Here is a 14,977-nt window from a genome sequence, read left to right as displayed (position 1 = left end):
CGACATTTCCTGCGCCCTCCTGTTTGTACCCCTCGGTAAAAGCAACAAGTCCAGCGAAAGTCCAATCGCAACAAGCCACAGGCTCCCCGGGGCATCGCGTCTGAGGGGCGATACGACGGGAAGCTGTGAACCCCTGTGTGGCAGGGGGCTCCTGGCCCAGCTGAACTGGGGCCYGGTGAAGTCACCAGGCAGCTGGCTCCATCGGGGCAGTGTTTTTTGCAGAGCGCTCCCGTTGGTGGGACTCCTTGCCCTGGGATATTGCAGAGACCGAAGACCACGGGGTGTTCAGAGAAGGACTGAGCCAGCTAATGGAGCGCAAATCCAGCAGCGGTTTGATGCAGCGCCGCTCATTTAGTCAGTACAAGCACCTGGAAGCTCCCTCTCAGCCCCATGTGAATCCCACTATTTTCAGGGTAAAAGGTGAGAAGGAAAGAGTTAAGCAAGGTCAAGCCCTTTGCTATGTTTCCCCTAGAGAAAATTACACTTTTAGCAATTTAAAGTCACTAGAACCAGGCATGTTATTAAGGTCTCAATCCAGGGAGAAACCTGCCCAAGGGTTAAAGTTTGAGCAAGTGAGCAAGGGAGAAGACTCCTCCTTTGGGTCATGTGAGGGTGGCTGCAGCTAAAAGCTGGCGCTGAAAAAGTGCTCAGCGGAGGTCGGGGTTTCGGAGCAGATCCGCGCTCCCGCAGCAGGCTGGGAGGCGCGATGAGTTTCCTGCCAGATTTCTCTGTAGTCACCTGGCTGCTCCTCGTCCTGTTCCTTAGCCTCCTGCTCCTGTAAGTAGAGGCTGGTCCCGCGGGGGTGACGGGAAGAGGAGAAGCGCCCRTGCCCAGGGAGGAGCTGGAGCTCCCTGCGCCTCCGGGACCCCGCGAAAAGGGAGGCAGGGTTTGCGCTGCCGGTGTTAAAAACAGATCCTTGGCCTTCCCGGGGTGCCTTAAAGGCAGAGACAGGGCTAGTAAAGGAGAAGGAGCTCCTTGCTCCGTGAAACCTGCCTGCCGACCTTTCCCCCCTGCCCTTCCTGGGTCAGCTCAAAGGGAGAAGGAGGAGATTGGATTTGGGGCTGCGGGAGAGAAAAATAACTTCTCGTTTTGTGCTTTTCTGCGTAGATCCAAAGAGGAATAACTTCTGTGTTTTTGTTGTGGCAAACTGGCTGGTTGCCACGGAGACGGGGTCCCCCTCGGTGGCCTTCGCTGGCTTGGGAGCGCGAGCGAGGCGCAGGGGGGCGAGCGACTTCTGCCAGCGTAGACAAGTCCCCGTGTCGACGGTTACGCTGGCAAAATTGCCCTTTTGCTTATGTCGCTCAGAGGAGCTGTAGCGAGCCGTACAGGCAAAAGCTTAATTGCGCTGGTTTAATTTATGTCCCCGCTTGGCCGCGGTGTTCCCGTGGCTCTGCCGCCTGAGCTCTGCAGGAGGCCTCAGCGGAGACGCGCGCGAGGGCAGGTCCCAGCGCGTGGACTTCAGCCCTCTGAGGCCTCCCCGCCGCAGCCGCCCGGGTCAAAGCCCTCCGGCTCGGCAAGGAAACGAGGCCCCTGAAGAAAGAGCCGAGGGTCCGGGCGCTGGCGCAGGCCCGCGGGTTTGCACAGGTCGGGCCGCAGCTCCTTTCAGCCCCCTCCTAGGAGGGACGGGAGCGTTCGTGCCATGGCAGCCCCTTCTCCTGTATCAAAAAGTACCTCAAATGAGCTCACGCTTACTGCGGGTAGAGAGCGTGCTCAGCAGGTCGGCTGCTTAGTCCATAATTTCTGCATTCTCCGGGTGGCAGGGGCCGGATATTTAAGCTATTCCTTGCCCTCCGGATGAAGCACCTTCTCCTCTTGTTGCATCAATGCATCTCACGTGCTGACTTTGCTTGGCAGCTATGGGATATGGCCCTTTCAGACCTTCAGGAAGCTGGGTATTCCTGGGCCACAGCCCTTGCCGTTTCTGGGAACGTTCCTGGAGTACCGGCACGTGAGTAATGGGAGCTTCTGCTCCGCCGACGCTTTGGGTTCTTTCTCACAGCCAGCCCTGTTCTCCCCGTGCTTTGGCCGTCTCTTTCCCCGCCCTTGGAAATTATGCTTTTAATTAGGAAACTCTTTGGAGACATAGAGAACACAAAAATTACTTTTAGGTACTGCTYGACCAGGATGAGGTGTGTTATGTTTTTCACACACTTCTTAATTTAAGCTATTAGTTTCCCCCTAGCTTTCCACCTCTTCCTCAGCAGCTGAAGACCTGTTGAAAACAAACAAGCAAAAAATAGAGGAAGAGRTGCCCAAGGCTGCGGATTTCTGTGAAAACTGGGTGCCTCTTTGTGCTTTCTGCCAGCCACCCTGAAGAGGCCGGGACTAGCCCCAGCGATGCCCTGTTTAAGTCTCCTCATGCTAAAACTGTGTACCTTGTCATACCTTTGGCTTCATTATATTTTTAGCTCAGGTTGGCTAGGGGAAGTTGAAAGTGCAGTTTTCTTTCTCTGCTGTCTTTTTTCCCTCCAGTGCAGATCTCCCGTAAGTGGCTCTTAAGAGCTAGCATGCATCCTCTGCCGCTTACAGTGGGTCTGTAGGATCCCCCAAACTGCAGGCTGTGACCTGCTTTGATCACTGTTCACTTGCAAACTGTTCATTCCTCCTTTTTCCTTTTGCAGGGAGTCCTGAATTTTGATCAGAAGTGCTTTGAAAAATATGGTAAACTGTGGGGGTAAGTTTCTTACTACAGAACAAAATGCCCTATTTGAGGTGCTCCTCAGCCCAAAATAGCATGGTGACACCCATGCAAAGAGGCATGTTGCCACCAAGTCTCAACATTTTAATTCCAGCAGTGACAGGTTGGGTCTTGGGGAAAATCCAGGTTCCCCAACAGGGATCTTGCCAGCCATCTCTCCAAGGCTGCTCTCCTGGTGGGATTTCAGTACAGTGTAAGGTTGGGATGATGGCAGCCTGTTTGGGTATTTTTTTGTTTCTATAAGCTTCGAAAATAACCAGTGCTTCTCCTTTGCAGAATGTTCAAAATCATACAACAGTGTTAGTGACCCTTGGGCCAGGGAAACTTGCGCCGTGGAGAGCCCAGATATCAGATTCTGACAGCTCCCCGCTGCCCTCCAACCCCCATCAAATCTGTACAGCCAAACTTTCATCTCTCAGCTCTGGATGCATTAGTGAGGGAAGGCACCAATCATTTTTCTACCATGCTGCCTGCCCAGAAAGCTCAACTGCTTGGTGTCAGACTGAGCCACATGTCTTTGAAGCTGCTGTTCTGTCTGTCTTGGGCAGAAATAGAGCTGCGGGCTGCCACGGTGTTTTTCATCTTGCTCCCTGCCTCTCCCAGCACCAGGGCAGGAGTTACCTTTCAACCTGCCTCCCTGCTCCCTGCACAGCGCTGGTTTTGTGCAGGCGGATGCTGGGCCTCTTATCATGTTTCTTTTGGGAACCTCTCAAACTGAAGCAAAACTGTTGCACAAAAATCCTGGGAGGCTTCAGGAAACCCAGCACATTTTAGAAAGGATTAAATGATCTCAAGCCTCTTGAAGATGGCAGCTTCCCTCAGCTGTGGCCCTCGGCTCCCTGCCCTTTGGCCCGCACCATGGCTTTTAAGTTTTTCTGTCTCCACTGATTGAAAAACAGAAGACACAGAGGAGTTTTTCACCTCTCGTTGCCTCATATGCCATGCAGGGAAATCTCTTTACCCCACAGCTAGGTCACTCTGTGTGGATTTATTGACTGCAGGTACCAGTTGTGGAAACAGGGCTCAGACAGCACAAATGCAGGGGATCAAAGCCATGGCAAAAGCTGCCTTCTGTCAAAACACACGCTGCTTTGGAAGTTCTTCTTTAATAATGCAGATGATTGCTAGGGATGCCCACGTTGTCTGTGTTTGGCACCATCTTTCTTCCCTTTCTCCTGTTTTGCTACATAATAAGAGTTTCAGCCTCGTCCCTTTAGCTGTTTTGTCAGAGAGAACTCAGCTGGCTCAAAATCCTTTAGTTTTGGGCAATTTTTGTGCACTGCTCTGCCCACAGACAAACCACGCTGCGTTTGCTCCAAGTGACTATGATCAACGGATTGATTGTGGGTTTCTCTTGGCCTAGGTTTTTTGATGGCAGGCAGCCTGTGCTAGCCGTTCTGGACCCCATACTCATCAAAACCATCCTGGTGAAGGAGTGCTATACGCTTTTTACCAATCACCGGGTAGGTATCTAGTGCAGAACTTTCCTCTCTGGTGCAAAGAGTGCATGCACCAAGGAAGAAAGTTTCTTCTTGGTTTCCATTCTTGCTCTCTGCTCCTGAGCCACTCTGTGACCCTTGGTGAGTAACCGCGCTATGATGTGCCCCAGTTCCTCTGCTGACAGTACAGACAGAGAAGCTCTGCTGGTGAAGTGTAGAGGCCAGTGTGGCCGGCACATTGGTAGCTTTAGTCTGGATGTACCCTAGAACTAATGTAATTTATGACTCTCATGCTTTCGTTTCCATTTCTGCTGTTTGCTGGTTGAGGCAGAGCTGCTATAACTTCAGGGGCCAAGTCAATGCTCTATTTTCTTTTTTTTTCCTAGGGTTGTCATGTGGAAGGCGGCTGGAAACCTTCATACACCTCCCTGTATAACAATATCCCTTTTGCTCTAAAATTCTCCCTCTGCAGAACTTTGGTCTGAATGGAAGCCTGGAGTCGGCCCTCAACCTCGCTGAAGATGAGCAGTGGAAAAGGATTCGCTCTGTGCTATCTCCAACCTTCACCAGTGGGAAGCTGAAGGAGGTAAAGCGGAGGACACTGGTACTTTGCAACGGTAGCTAGAGGAGTACTGGAGCAGTTCTGGTCAGTACAGACCTTCTCCTCAAATGGGGAAATCTCCCCATGTGTTGAGATCTTGTCCACCAGAGCCCTTGTTCTTGGATCAGTAACGTGGTGGCTGTCCACCCTGTCATGGCTTTGTCAGCTGAGAGAAGGGCATGTGAGGAGTGAAATGGCACACAAGATTTTACGAGCTGAGGCTGGTGGCCCAATGACATGTAATTTCTTCTTTCTAATCCCACCTCACTCAGATCCTGGGTACCCCTTTTCCATGGCACTCAGGAGCCATGTTCACTCCCAGCCGAGTGTTCAGGACCCAGATCAGTACCACCACGTTTGCACAGAATGGTACCCAGCCTATTCATCTTCAGCCTGGCTTCAATACCTTCCTTCCCACACAACACGCACACTTCCCCAAGGCTGGAAAAAACTGCCTTGTGGGCTTGACCAAGCTCTGGGCCACCACTTTGCTTCCTGCCACTAATTCAAGGTTGGTTGTTTGCAGCTGGCTTGTATTGCCCTACAGGGAGGCTCTCAAATGCCTTTTGACCTTGGAGCCTGGAGGGCTGCAGTCTGCTCTCCGTGTCATTGAGGGCCATGCCTGGCTGCCTAGCTGGAGGGGAAGCTGCATGTGAGGGCACCCTTGTTCGGTCATACCTGGACGAGTTCTGCAGACAGCTTATTAAGATCAGAGAAAGCAATATCTAGGGCCTGGAAATGCTTTCTCCACAAGCTGGAGTTAATCACTGTGAGCTGGCAAATTGCAAATACAATGTGGTGTTGCCTAGCAGTGCCCAGCCTTGCTTAATGGAGGTGAAACAGTCAACAGCGCTTTCTGCTTTGTTTTGCATTTCAGATGTTACCTATCATTAATGGCTATGGTGAGAAATTAGTGAAGAACATTGAGAAGAAAGTGGCTAATGATGAGTTCCTGCCCGCAAAGGAGTGAGTAACTGTGTGGGGATGACAGGAAAAATTCTTTATTCAGCATGGGGAAGGAGTCATTTTGAAGAGCCATTTCCACGCTGCAGTGTAGATTCTTTGTCTTCCCCGGGATGACACCTGGAGGCCAACTCCACCATGGTCATGGCCATGGTACATTCCTCAGTTGTGGGCTTGCTGTGCTCTGCTGTGTTCAAACTGGGTAACTGTGTTTCTCTGTTCCCCATTTCATTTTGCTGGGGAAGCATTCTGAGGAAGGAGTTGGGCCCATTCCAGAAGCCCCTCATACTGCAGACATGGTATTTTTGAGTGTCATTTTTACACTCTCTTTTACAGATGGAAATCCGAATACAATCTTTATTGTCCTGGGTTGCAGTTCAATGATTTCCATCTATAGCCTAGGTTTTCGAAGCTGAGAAAAATTGAGTCATGAATGGAACTGAGGAAGCTTTGAAAAAATCTATCACTGGTTACTGTCAAACCAGGACAGGACCTGCTATGTCAGGACTCTGCGCTGAGTCCTTGATTAAAAGAGATTCTCTCTCTCAAGGAATGTTCCTGGAAGGGCTTCTGTTCACCGGTCCTGCTGGGTACATCCCATTCATTCTTTTTTTTTCTCTACCTAGCATTTTTGGAGCCTACAGCATGGATGTGGTGGCCAGCACTTCCTTCAGTGTGAATATTGACTCCATGAATAATCCCAGTGACCCCTTTGTCATCAACATTAAGAAATTTCTCAAATTCAATTTCTTAAATCCACTGGTCCTATTAATAGGTATGACACACCTCGTCTCACATGGCCCTAAATCGGTGTCAGAAATGGTGACCACTTTCATTTCCTGTTAGCTCCCTTAGTAGTTCAGGGTCCTCTTCAGCTTCTAGGAGGTGCTCAGCACTTTGCAGTATTTGATTCATCCTTGCAAGTCCACAGAAATATTTTCCCAGGGAAATTTGTACAAACCATGTGGGTCTTTGCTTCATCCTCCTACAAGCAGGAAATCTGTTGGCAGAGATAAGATGGAGAGCTTCTACTCTGTCTCACAGAGAACTGCACTTAATGTGGCACTGAGGTGATATAGTGGTATAAAGTCAGGAGATTCTCAAGCGTTATTCCATGCCAACTCAGGCCTGTTAGTTATAATTAGAGCTGGAGGCACAGAAAAGCCATTTGTTGGGTCAGGGTCCAGATTTGTCCCTCTCCATGCTGTGCTTCATGCCAGTTTTGAGTTTCTTGGGCCCCTTTGAGCTAAAGTATGTTGTTCTTTTCTTTCCTTTCAGTGGTGTTCCCCTTCATTATCCCAGTGCTGGAGAAGATGAATGTGACTCTGTTACCCTCAAAAGTCATGAACTTCTTCAACAGCACCTTCAGTAAAATGAAGAAGGAACGGCAAAAGGGCTGCCATAAAGTGAGTGCAGCCCAGATGGCCTTTTCTCTTCACTCTCTTTCTGAGTGCAGGAAGGATCTGTTCAGGCATTCAGGAGCTGTAGCATGTCTCCTACCCTCCATAACAGCTCCCCCCTTCTTGAACTTGGGAAAGCCAAAAACATGGGCTGCCATGGGGAGAAAGTACGTTTGCTCATAAAAATCCCCAGTCTGACCCCAATGTGCTCTGAGGTCATGAATCTGCAGTTGGGGCTGCGAATGGAGCAGGCGCTGGCATGTCAGAGAGGAATATGTGCTGAACAAGGTTTGCCTTCGTCCCCATCCATGTCTTCTCTGACTGTCTCTTTCTCTTTCCAGGACCGGGTTGATTTCCTACAACTCATGGTTGATTCGCAGAGCTCAGATGGCAGCTCCAACGCTGCTGAGGAGAACAACTCACATAAAAGTATGTCTTTAGATCTGTCCTCCTCTCAGYAGTGAGAAGGGCTGTTCCTCACATGGTTAAAGGAAGGAAGGGGAGAGGATTTTATTCATTAATTCTGTGGGAGATTCAGGACCTCAGCAGTGAGCAGTGACGATGCTTGCCACATGTCAGCCATATTAGATTATATCTCAGTTCCTGGGACAAATCTTGAGGGCTGTTCATCCAACAAAGAGCAAACAGGATGAATGTCTCCTTATTCCACTGTTTCTTACTTTGCCTTCCCCAAAGGCAAGTGATGTTTGACTGTGTTTCATAAAGTACACAAATCACATACGCTGTATATACCTTGTTCATCTCTGAGCTCATGTGTTGCTTATCCTATGTAAATTGTTAGATTCAGAGAATAACGGCTCAACCAAGGCATAGTCTAGTCTATCTCCCTCTATCAAGGCAGGATGCTTGTAAACTTCTGAGATGCAAGGACAGAGTTTTTGTATGGCACCTTGCACTGCAGGCTGCATCCTCACAGCACTCRGACACTACTGCAGTCACAGTGTTAAATCCTGTACTGTTGTTATTACTACCACTGTTACACTGTGTTCAGGGCTGTACTAATCCCGCAGCAGTGCATGGTTCATCTCAGAGCTTAGAGGAACTTCTGGACATCTCTTCATCTCTATTCCTGGCATGTGCCCATATTTTTTAACCCACTGTGGACTGGGAGCACAATTACAAGACTGCAATTAATAGAGACTTTCTAAATCAGGCTCAGGGTGCGTGTAACTTCATTGGTTTGATTTTATCTTAAAGATAACAGTGTAACACTGCTGATTTTTACAGTAGTTTTCTGGCATTACATCAGTGCTGGACCCACCACATTGTGGGTGCCAGAAGCTTTCAGTCTGTGTCAGCTGGATGTTTTCTTTGCTAAGTGTTAAGTGGTTATCAGTAGAGTTGCCTTAATTGACCAGTGGGATGCTGAATTCCTGAGGTTAATCAGGGTTGTGCTGTAGGTTTCAGCTCCTTGCCTGTGTTTTTATGTCTCTTTTTAGCATTAAGTGATGAGGAGATTCTGGCCCAGGCTCTTATCTTTGTTTTTGCTGGTTATGAGACCACCAGTTCCACCCTCAGCTACATCTCGTATAATCTGGCCACTCACCCTGATGTGCAGCAGCGACTTCAGGATGAGATTGATGCAATTCTGCCCAACAAGGTAAAGGAGGGTGGGAGATGCCAGGGTATTTCCCACCTCTGACATGTAGACTCTGAGCCAAAAGCCAGGCTAAAAGCAAAACAGTCACTTTGCGTGGAGGAGACACCAGCCACACATGCTGACAACTGTGGCATGCTTCCTCCAGTGACTTCATCCCTGTCTCTGGGGATGATCTGCATCCATCAGAGCAGAAATTATAGAATTTCACCTTCTAGAGCTGGTCTCAACGCCTGAAGGGGAAGTGTTGGGTATGTGTTGGGGTGGGGTTGAAGTCCCATGTTCACAACCATCCAAGAGCTCCTGAGGGCCTAAGATCTAGACACTAATGAAGAGCAGACTGAGGTAAACCCTGTCTTCAAGGGGATGAAGTAGATTAGTTGTGCCTCCAGCTCTGCTTGGAACAGTCTGGTGTGCTCGCTTATCAAGGTAGTCCTTACAGACCTGAGACTTTCCTCTCCTCTGCCCTCCCCAGGCCGCTCCCACGTACAACGCGCTCATGCAGATGGAGTATCTCGATATGGTGGTGAATGAAACCCTCCGGCTCTTCCCCGCAGGGGGCCGGCTTGAAAGGGTCTGCAAGAAGACTGTGGAGATCAACGGCGTGACTATTCCAGAGGGCATGGTGATAATGATCCCGGCCTACGTGATGCATCACGACCCAGAGTACTGGCCTCAGCCAGAGGAGTTCAGACCTGAGAGGTGAGGGCCAGGCTGGGGAAATAGCTGCACATTCAACCTGAGTCCTGGGAGTAGAAATGGCAGCGAAAGTGGGGAATGCATGATTATAACATTTAAATTAGGCATTTATCATTGTCTGACATCTAGTCCCAGCATTACCATGAGGGGAGTTTTATGATCTACATCCATAAACTGTGCATGGAATTTAATTAACTGTATTGAAGAAAACGACAGCGAGACCAGCTCCCAGCAGCTGTAACACTGAGGGGTTTATGGCCAGATATTAAAACAAGAGCCATTGGGTGACTGGCACAATGCCATGCAAATCAGCACTGGAAGGGCAAAGACGTGTAGGAAATAAAATTTAATTTTTCAGTTCTAGTTATGAAACAGTCCTTGTTCAGGAGTCTCTGTCAGCCCCTGAGAAATGAGGCAATAACCCAAGACAGGCCTGGGAGACCCTTAAGCCCTCAGGTAGCCCAGAGGGCCAGATCTGTGCCCTTACACCAGGTGTTCAAATGCCCTGGAAGTGAACCCCTGGGTTGAAATTTGGTCTGTGATCACCTTTGGGACGAAACTAGCAGCAGTATCAGGCGGAGTTCAGGTGGATGTGTGCTGCTGAAATCACGTCCTCCAGCTGGACTCTATTTGCAGCGATGGCGATTATACCATCCAGTCTGTTCTGGAGTCACATCTATGGCCCTGGTACTTTGCGTTGGTGGTATGTATAAGCACCACACCCCTATGGCCCAGGCACATTGTGTTGACTGCACATATGGTGATACTATAGACCTATGGCCCAGGTGCCTTGTGTTGGTTGCAGAAGGAACCACCCTAATGGGAGTACTCTGCCAATGGGCATGTTTCACATAGGTTACTCCAGCAGCTCCACCCTTACACCATATCACTAACGGTGCATTTGCAGCTGGACAGACACTCTTTAGGGACCACTTGTCCCACTGTGAGTGGATCAGAGGGATGTGCTGGGGTCTCAGTAGTAGCAAGATACTTCACTGCTGACTAACGAGACTAAGGATTATACCCAGACCTCATATACTGGGAATAAAAAGCCCTATGGCATGAAAATCAAGTGATCACTAAGAAGGAGTATTCCTGAAAATGCTCAGTGGCAAATTTCTCTGTGAAGTTGATTGTTCTGCCCTGTTTTTCATGATGAGGAAAGGAATGGCTGGCATGTCTCAAAAGCAACCCTCCTTTTAGTCACACAGAGGGAGAACATCTTTGTGTTCGCTTAATCCTTTGATTTAAAGGGAAGACATGAAGCTGTAGATATGTGTGTTTTAGGGTTTGAAATCTGGGTTCAGGTTTTGAGCTGAGAACAGGAGTTCTGAGAGAAGAGTTGCTATGAAACCGTTAGCACATTTCAGGTCTCCCCTGCTCACCCGATGAACCTGGAGATGCACAGCAAACTCCAAGCACCAGATAAAGCAGTAGCATAAGGTATCTGTTGAGAAAGAAATAAGGAGCTTGGCTGGGTTCTCCTAATATGCACAGAAACACAAAAACCTTTTGCCTCCCCAGACCCTGCATCACTTCAGATCTGAAAGCTGACATTCCTGGAACAGTAGCTCTTTCTAACTTTATTTTTTTATTGTGAGCAGGTTCAGTAAAGAGAACAAAGGGTCTATTGACCCCTACACCTACCTGCCATTTGGGGCTGGCCCCAGGAACTGCATAGGAATGAGGTTTGCTCTCCTCATCCTGAAAGTGGCTGTGGTTGTCCTGTTGCAAAACTTCTCTTTCAGACCCTGCAAAGATACTCCGGTGAGAATATGGGCTTGATGTTTTTCATTATTGCACTTTAGTCCCACTGAGATGGTCCTGTGTGCTCTCTTTTGCCTACACCTCAGGATAAATAGGGAACTGTCTCACACGCACATTAAATTCCTCTCTTCCCTGAGGAGTTCAGAGACTGATAGCTTCAGGAGCACTGAACCTTGTCTGCAGACTTGGTTTTTACTACTTCATACAGAGATCAGGGAGGAAGATTTTACTCTGGATTAGAGAGGCACATGGGAATGACTGTATTTAAATGCTCTCAGTTATTTTAAATGGTTCAACACCAGTTACTGATACATTTTTTCATGCCTCTACAGAAGCAAATTTAATGGTGGTGGAATATATCAGACTGAAATCCCTGACATCCTCTGCCTCTGATACACCTAAGTCACAGGGTGTTCACTTCCCCATGGTCCCCAGCTGGTCTGCCTTGACCTGGCTTAGGAAGACCCTGTTCCAGATAGGAGAAAGTTAATATCCTCCACTGCCCACCCAGCCTGCTCTGAAGCTGTGTTTTGTAACACAGCCATGGCTATTAGCCATGAGAGATCCTGAGGCTGCAAGATTCCTCTCTCTTGGGCCACGGACAGTCTCTAAAGGGTAACAATTTTCAAGTAAGCCCGGTCTGAGCTAAATTGGAATTAGTGGCCCTCTCTCCCCTTTGAGGTTATGCAGCATCTAGGAGGCAGAGGAAAACCAGAGAATAGGCTCCCTCCCTCCCTCCTCCCAGTTTTGCCTGGGATCCCTGTGAATGTTGCGAGCAGGTACTGATGGAGCAGGCCCTGTGAGTACTGGGAGATGGGGCTGTTTGACATAGAGTAAATGCGACGGCTGTTAGAAATTATAAGTCAAGCAATCCCTCCTGAAAACATGGCAATTCCCTGCGACTCAGAGACAGGTAACACTATATAAGGTGTTACTGTTGGGTGCGGACACCAAGTTTCTACCCCAACGTGACTTTCTACACTGATTGTCATGAAAAGCTGTCCCATTAATGTATTTTATTCTTGAGGCATGCTTGGGAAATCAGAACGGAGGGGGAAGCAAGCACATTCAAAGGACGTTTGTTGTACGAAACAGAAAAATACGCATAGAATTATTACTTGGCACAAGCTCTCTGCTGGAATCTCTGCAGATTCAGATTGCAACTCAACTAGTAACCTGGAGGTGAAAGACTGTAATAGTCCATTAACAATGCAGTGACCTATCCACCCTCCCCCAAGTCTAATGACATTTTTCTAGTCCTCTGCAATCCATAAAATTGATTCTTTTTATAACTGCCTTTAATTAAAGGGAGACAAGTTAAATATGTATTGTATTATTGGTGCCCATAGGTTTATGGGGCTCTTTTAGCCTTTTTTCTTCAGAAGAAGAAATCACGTATATCAGATTAGAGCGGGAGGGGGAAAAAATCACCCCAGAACATCTCTTTGGAATATGTATATGGAAGCTACAGTCTTCTCTCACTCCTTCATTGATGGCACACTGGGCTCAGAGCCACATTGCTTAAATTTCCTGATACAAAGCTTATTGGGATATGGGGCTTTTAATGCAGCTCGTCGGGTTGGGGATATATTGCCATTGTCTTGACGAGGAGAAGGAGAGCAAGAATATGAGCAGCACTGAATCAGTGGAATAGACCTGGTAAAACAGCTCTTCCCTCCCCTGCAAGATGACTCCTTCCATCACCAGTTTTAAATGTTCATTTTATTGAGACTTCCAGCCCAGGCCCAAGGGAGCCTGGTGCTTTCCTGTGAGGACCTTTCTCTCGGGTACTAAGCCTGAACAGCTCTCTTAATTTCTTTCTTCACAGAGAGCTTATTGCTCCTCTAGCTTCTGTTATGGTCTAGCTCCCCTTAGTGCTGACACATTTCAACATTAAACAAAACGGTACTGCATGCCCCCTCCTTAGCTGCTGCTCCACGGATGAATGCTGGATGCTTTTCCCTCCACATCCAGCTTTTCCCTCCTCCATCCTGTTGATCAGTGCACTGAGCTCTTCCAACTGTGCTGTGTGGAAGCCAGAACTGACTAACCAGTTCATTCAGGAGCTGAGGAGTATTAATACCCAAGTTTAGATGTGTATTACATGAGCATTAGTGATATTTCTGGTATACATACGTCTGTAAACTCAGGACATGCATTGAAAACAAAGGGTGGCTGAGATATACGTGGGCTGTAGGGGTCCTGTCAGTGTCAGGACTGTCCTTCTCCCCGCTCACATGACTCTTTTTTTTCCTTCCTCCTGCTCAAGATTCCTCTGGTTCTGGACACACAAGGTTTCATGCAACCTAAGAAGCCCATCATCCTGAAGATGGTCCCCAGAGGCTGTGCTGATCTAGAGAAGTAAAGGAGCTGGAACAGATCAGAGACTGTTGAGAGAGGGTGCTGAGGGTGGTGCTTCCACTCTCTAGCACTTGAGAGGAGATACAGCTTGATGTCTGTGTTGTACAAATGTCAGTGGTGCAAACCCCCATTTCATAACAGGGCATTAGGGGTTTGGCCCAGCATAATTGTGTGAGCATTATCCTAATGAAAATTCCTTAGCCCTGGACCCCTCTGTCCCACATCAGTATGAGCATTTTGCAAGACCATTTGCACTAGAGTTATTTGGATGCTTTTTCTGTCTCTTTGAAGACGAACTTTGCTCAGCAATTTGATTTCAGACATTGTCAGTCTTTTTTGGCAGTGTAATTTAAATCAAGACAGGGAGAGCAAATTGCACACAGTTAAGTAATGCTACCATTGCTCCTATTCCTAATGCCTGCTGGTGACTCTGTATGTCTTCTGGGAATGCAGAGTTGTCCAGGGCTATTTCATCAGCTGTGTGCAGTGAGACTCTGATGACTCTGAGAAGCGTTCAAGTGGTCACATCCTTGCAGGAAATAATGCCTGTGGCAAATTTTCTGGTGCTGATTTTTTTTAGATTTTTCTTACAATTTAGGTGGCTTTTGCATGATTCATACTGCAGATTTGTTAACAGAGACAAGTAGTTACCCCTAATGAGATCTGCAGAAGGGAAGAGAAGTGCACTGCATGTATTTCCTGATTGTTTGCTTATTTTACCCCTGGGCATGCAGCCTTCTCCCATAGAAGGGACTGTCAACACAAGCACCATCTACACTGCTATCATGAGACTGTTTAGATTTGATTTGTGTTGCCTTTGTAATACCAACCTAATTGAATTAACAGTGCAGGGTGCAGCACTGAAAAGGTCTTCAGTTGTCGTGGAGAACCCTAGTCTAGAAGAAAGATGTTGCCTTTGGCTATTGACAGCTGGCAAGTCTTGCTAGACTTTGTCATTTTTACGTTCTAGAGAACATAATGCTTTGTACTTTCTCATTTCACATTACTCCTCCAAAAAGTACTAATGGAAGGTGAATTACAATAAAAAGCTCGCTTACTTCTACTTCTATAACCAGCTGAAGCCAGTCTCTGCTTTTGCTCTTTCCTCCATACACGAGTGAATCCATCTGCAGGTCTCATAAGCATTTGGCCAGATAATGATGTGGTCCCATTGCCTTTCCCAGCGGGGCTTCTCCATTTCTTAGGTGGGAAGGTTCAAAGGAAGTACCCCTGCCTCAAAAATCAGTGTCTCAGGGTGAAAGTAGAAGCCCTCTTTTTCACTTAATTATTCCACTATGACCTTTGTAGCAATACAAATTACTGAATGTGCTGTCTTGCTAGTCTCAGTCAAGCACTTTTCTTTCTGTGAAAGTAAGAGATTTGATTCCCATATCTGTTCCATGCTGCAAACTAGCTAACCACATGCAGTGT

At 47.8% G+C, this 14,977-nt stretch overlaps 1 protein-coding gene across 1 annotated transcript; it reads left to right on the top strand.

Annotated features, from left to right (window-relative positions):
- The first annotated feature begins 628 nt into the window (after nucleotides 1–628).
- On the top strand, nucleotides 629–14,618 carry LOC112974281 (cytochrome P450 3A8-like). The gene is made up of 13 exons (XM_026083082.1): nucleotides 629–777; nucleotides 1,855–1,948; nucleotides 2,622–2,674; nucleotides 4,062–4,161; nucleotides 4,610–4,723; nucleotides 5,616–5,704; nucleotides 6,328–6,476; nucleotides 6,980–7,107; nucleotides 7,443–7,530; nucleotides 8,562–8,722; nucleotides 9,195–9,421; nucleotides 11,023–11,185; nucleotides 13,455–14,618. Exons 1-13 carry the CDS (start codon nucleotides 707–709, stop codon nucleotides 13,548–13,550), a joined length of 1,533 nt encoding a protein of 510 aa, XP_025938867.1. The 5' UTR covers nucleotides 629–706; the 3' UTR covers nucleotides 13,551–14,618.
- The last annotated feature ends 359 nt before the right edge of the window (nucleotides 14,619–14,977 follow it).

This window comes from Apteryx rowi, unplaced genomic scaffold (assembly GCF_003343035.1).
Source record: "Apteryx rowi isolate R43461 unplaced genomic scaffold, aptRow1 scaffold_6, whole genome shotgun sequence".
Lineage (NCBI taxonomy): Eukaryota > Metazoa > Chordata > Aves > Apterygiformes > Apterygidae > Apteryx > Apteryx rowi.
This window is presented reverse-complemented; position numbering and strand designations above follow the sequence as displayed.

Bases quoted from the DNA above. Each gene is read 5' to 3' on its own strand.
- LOC112974281 (XM_026083082.1), top strand. From the start codon at position 707: ATGAGTTTCCTGCCAGATTTCTCTGTAGTCACCTGGCTGCTCCTCGTC. The intron at 5,705-6,327 runs GTGAGTAACTGT...TTCTCTACCTAG, and splicing joins GAGTTCCTGCCCGCAAAGGA to CATTTTTGGAGCCTACAGCA. The intron at 11,186-13,454 runs GTGAGAATATGG...CTCCTGCTCAAG, and splicing joins GACCCTGCAAAGATACTCCG to ATTCCTCTGGTTCTGGACAC.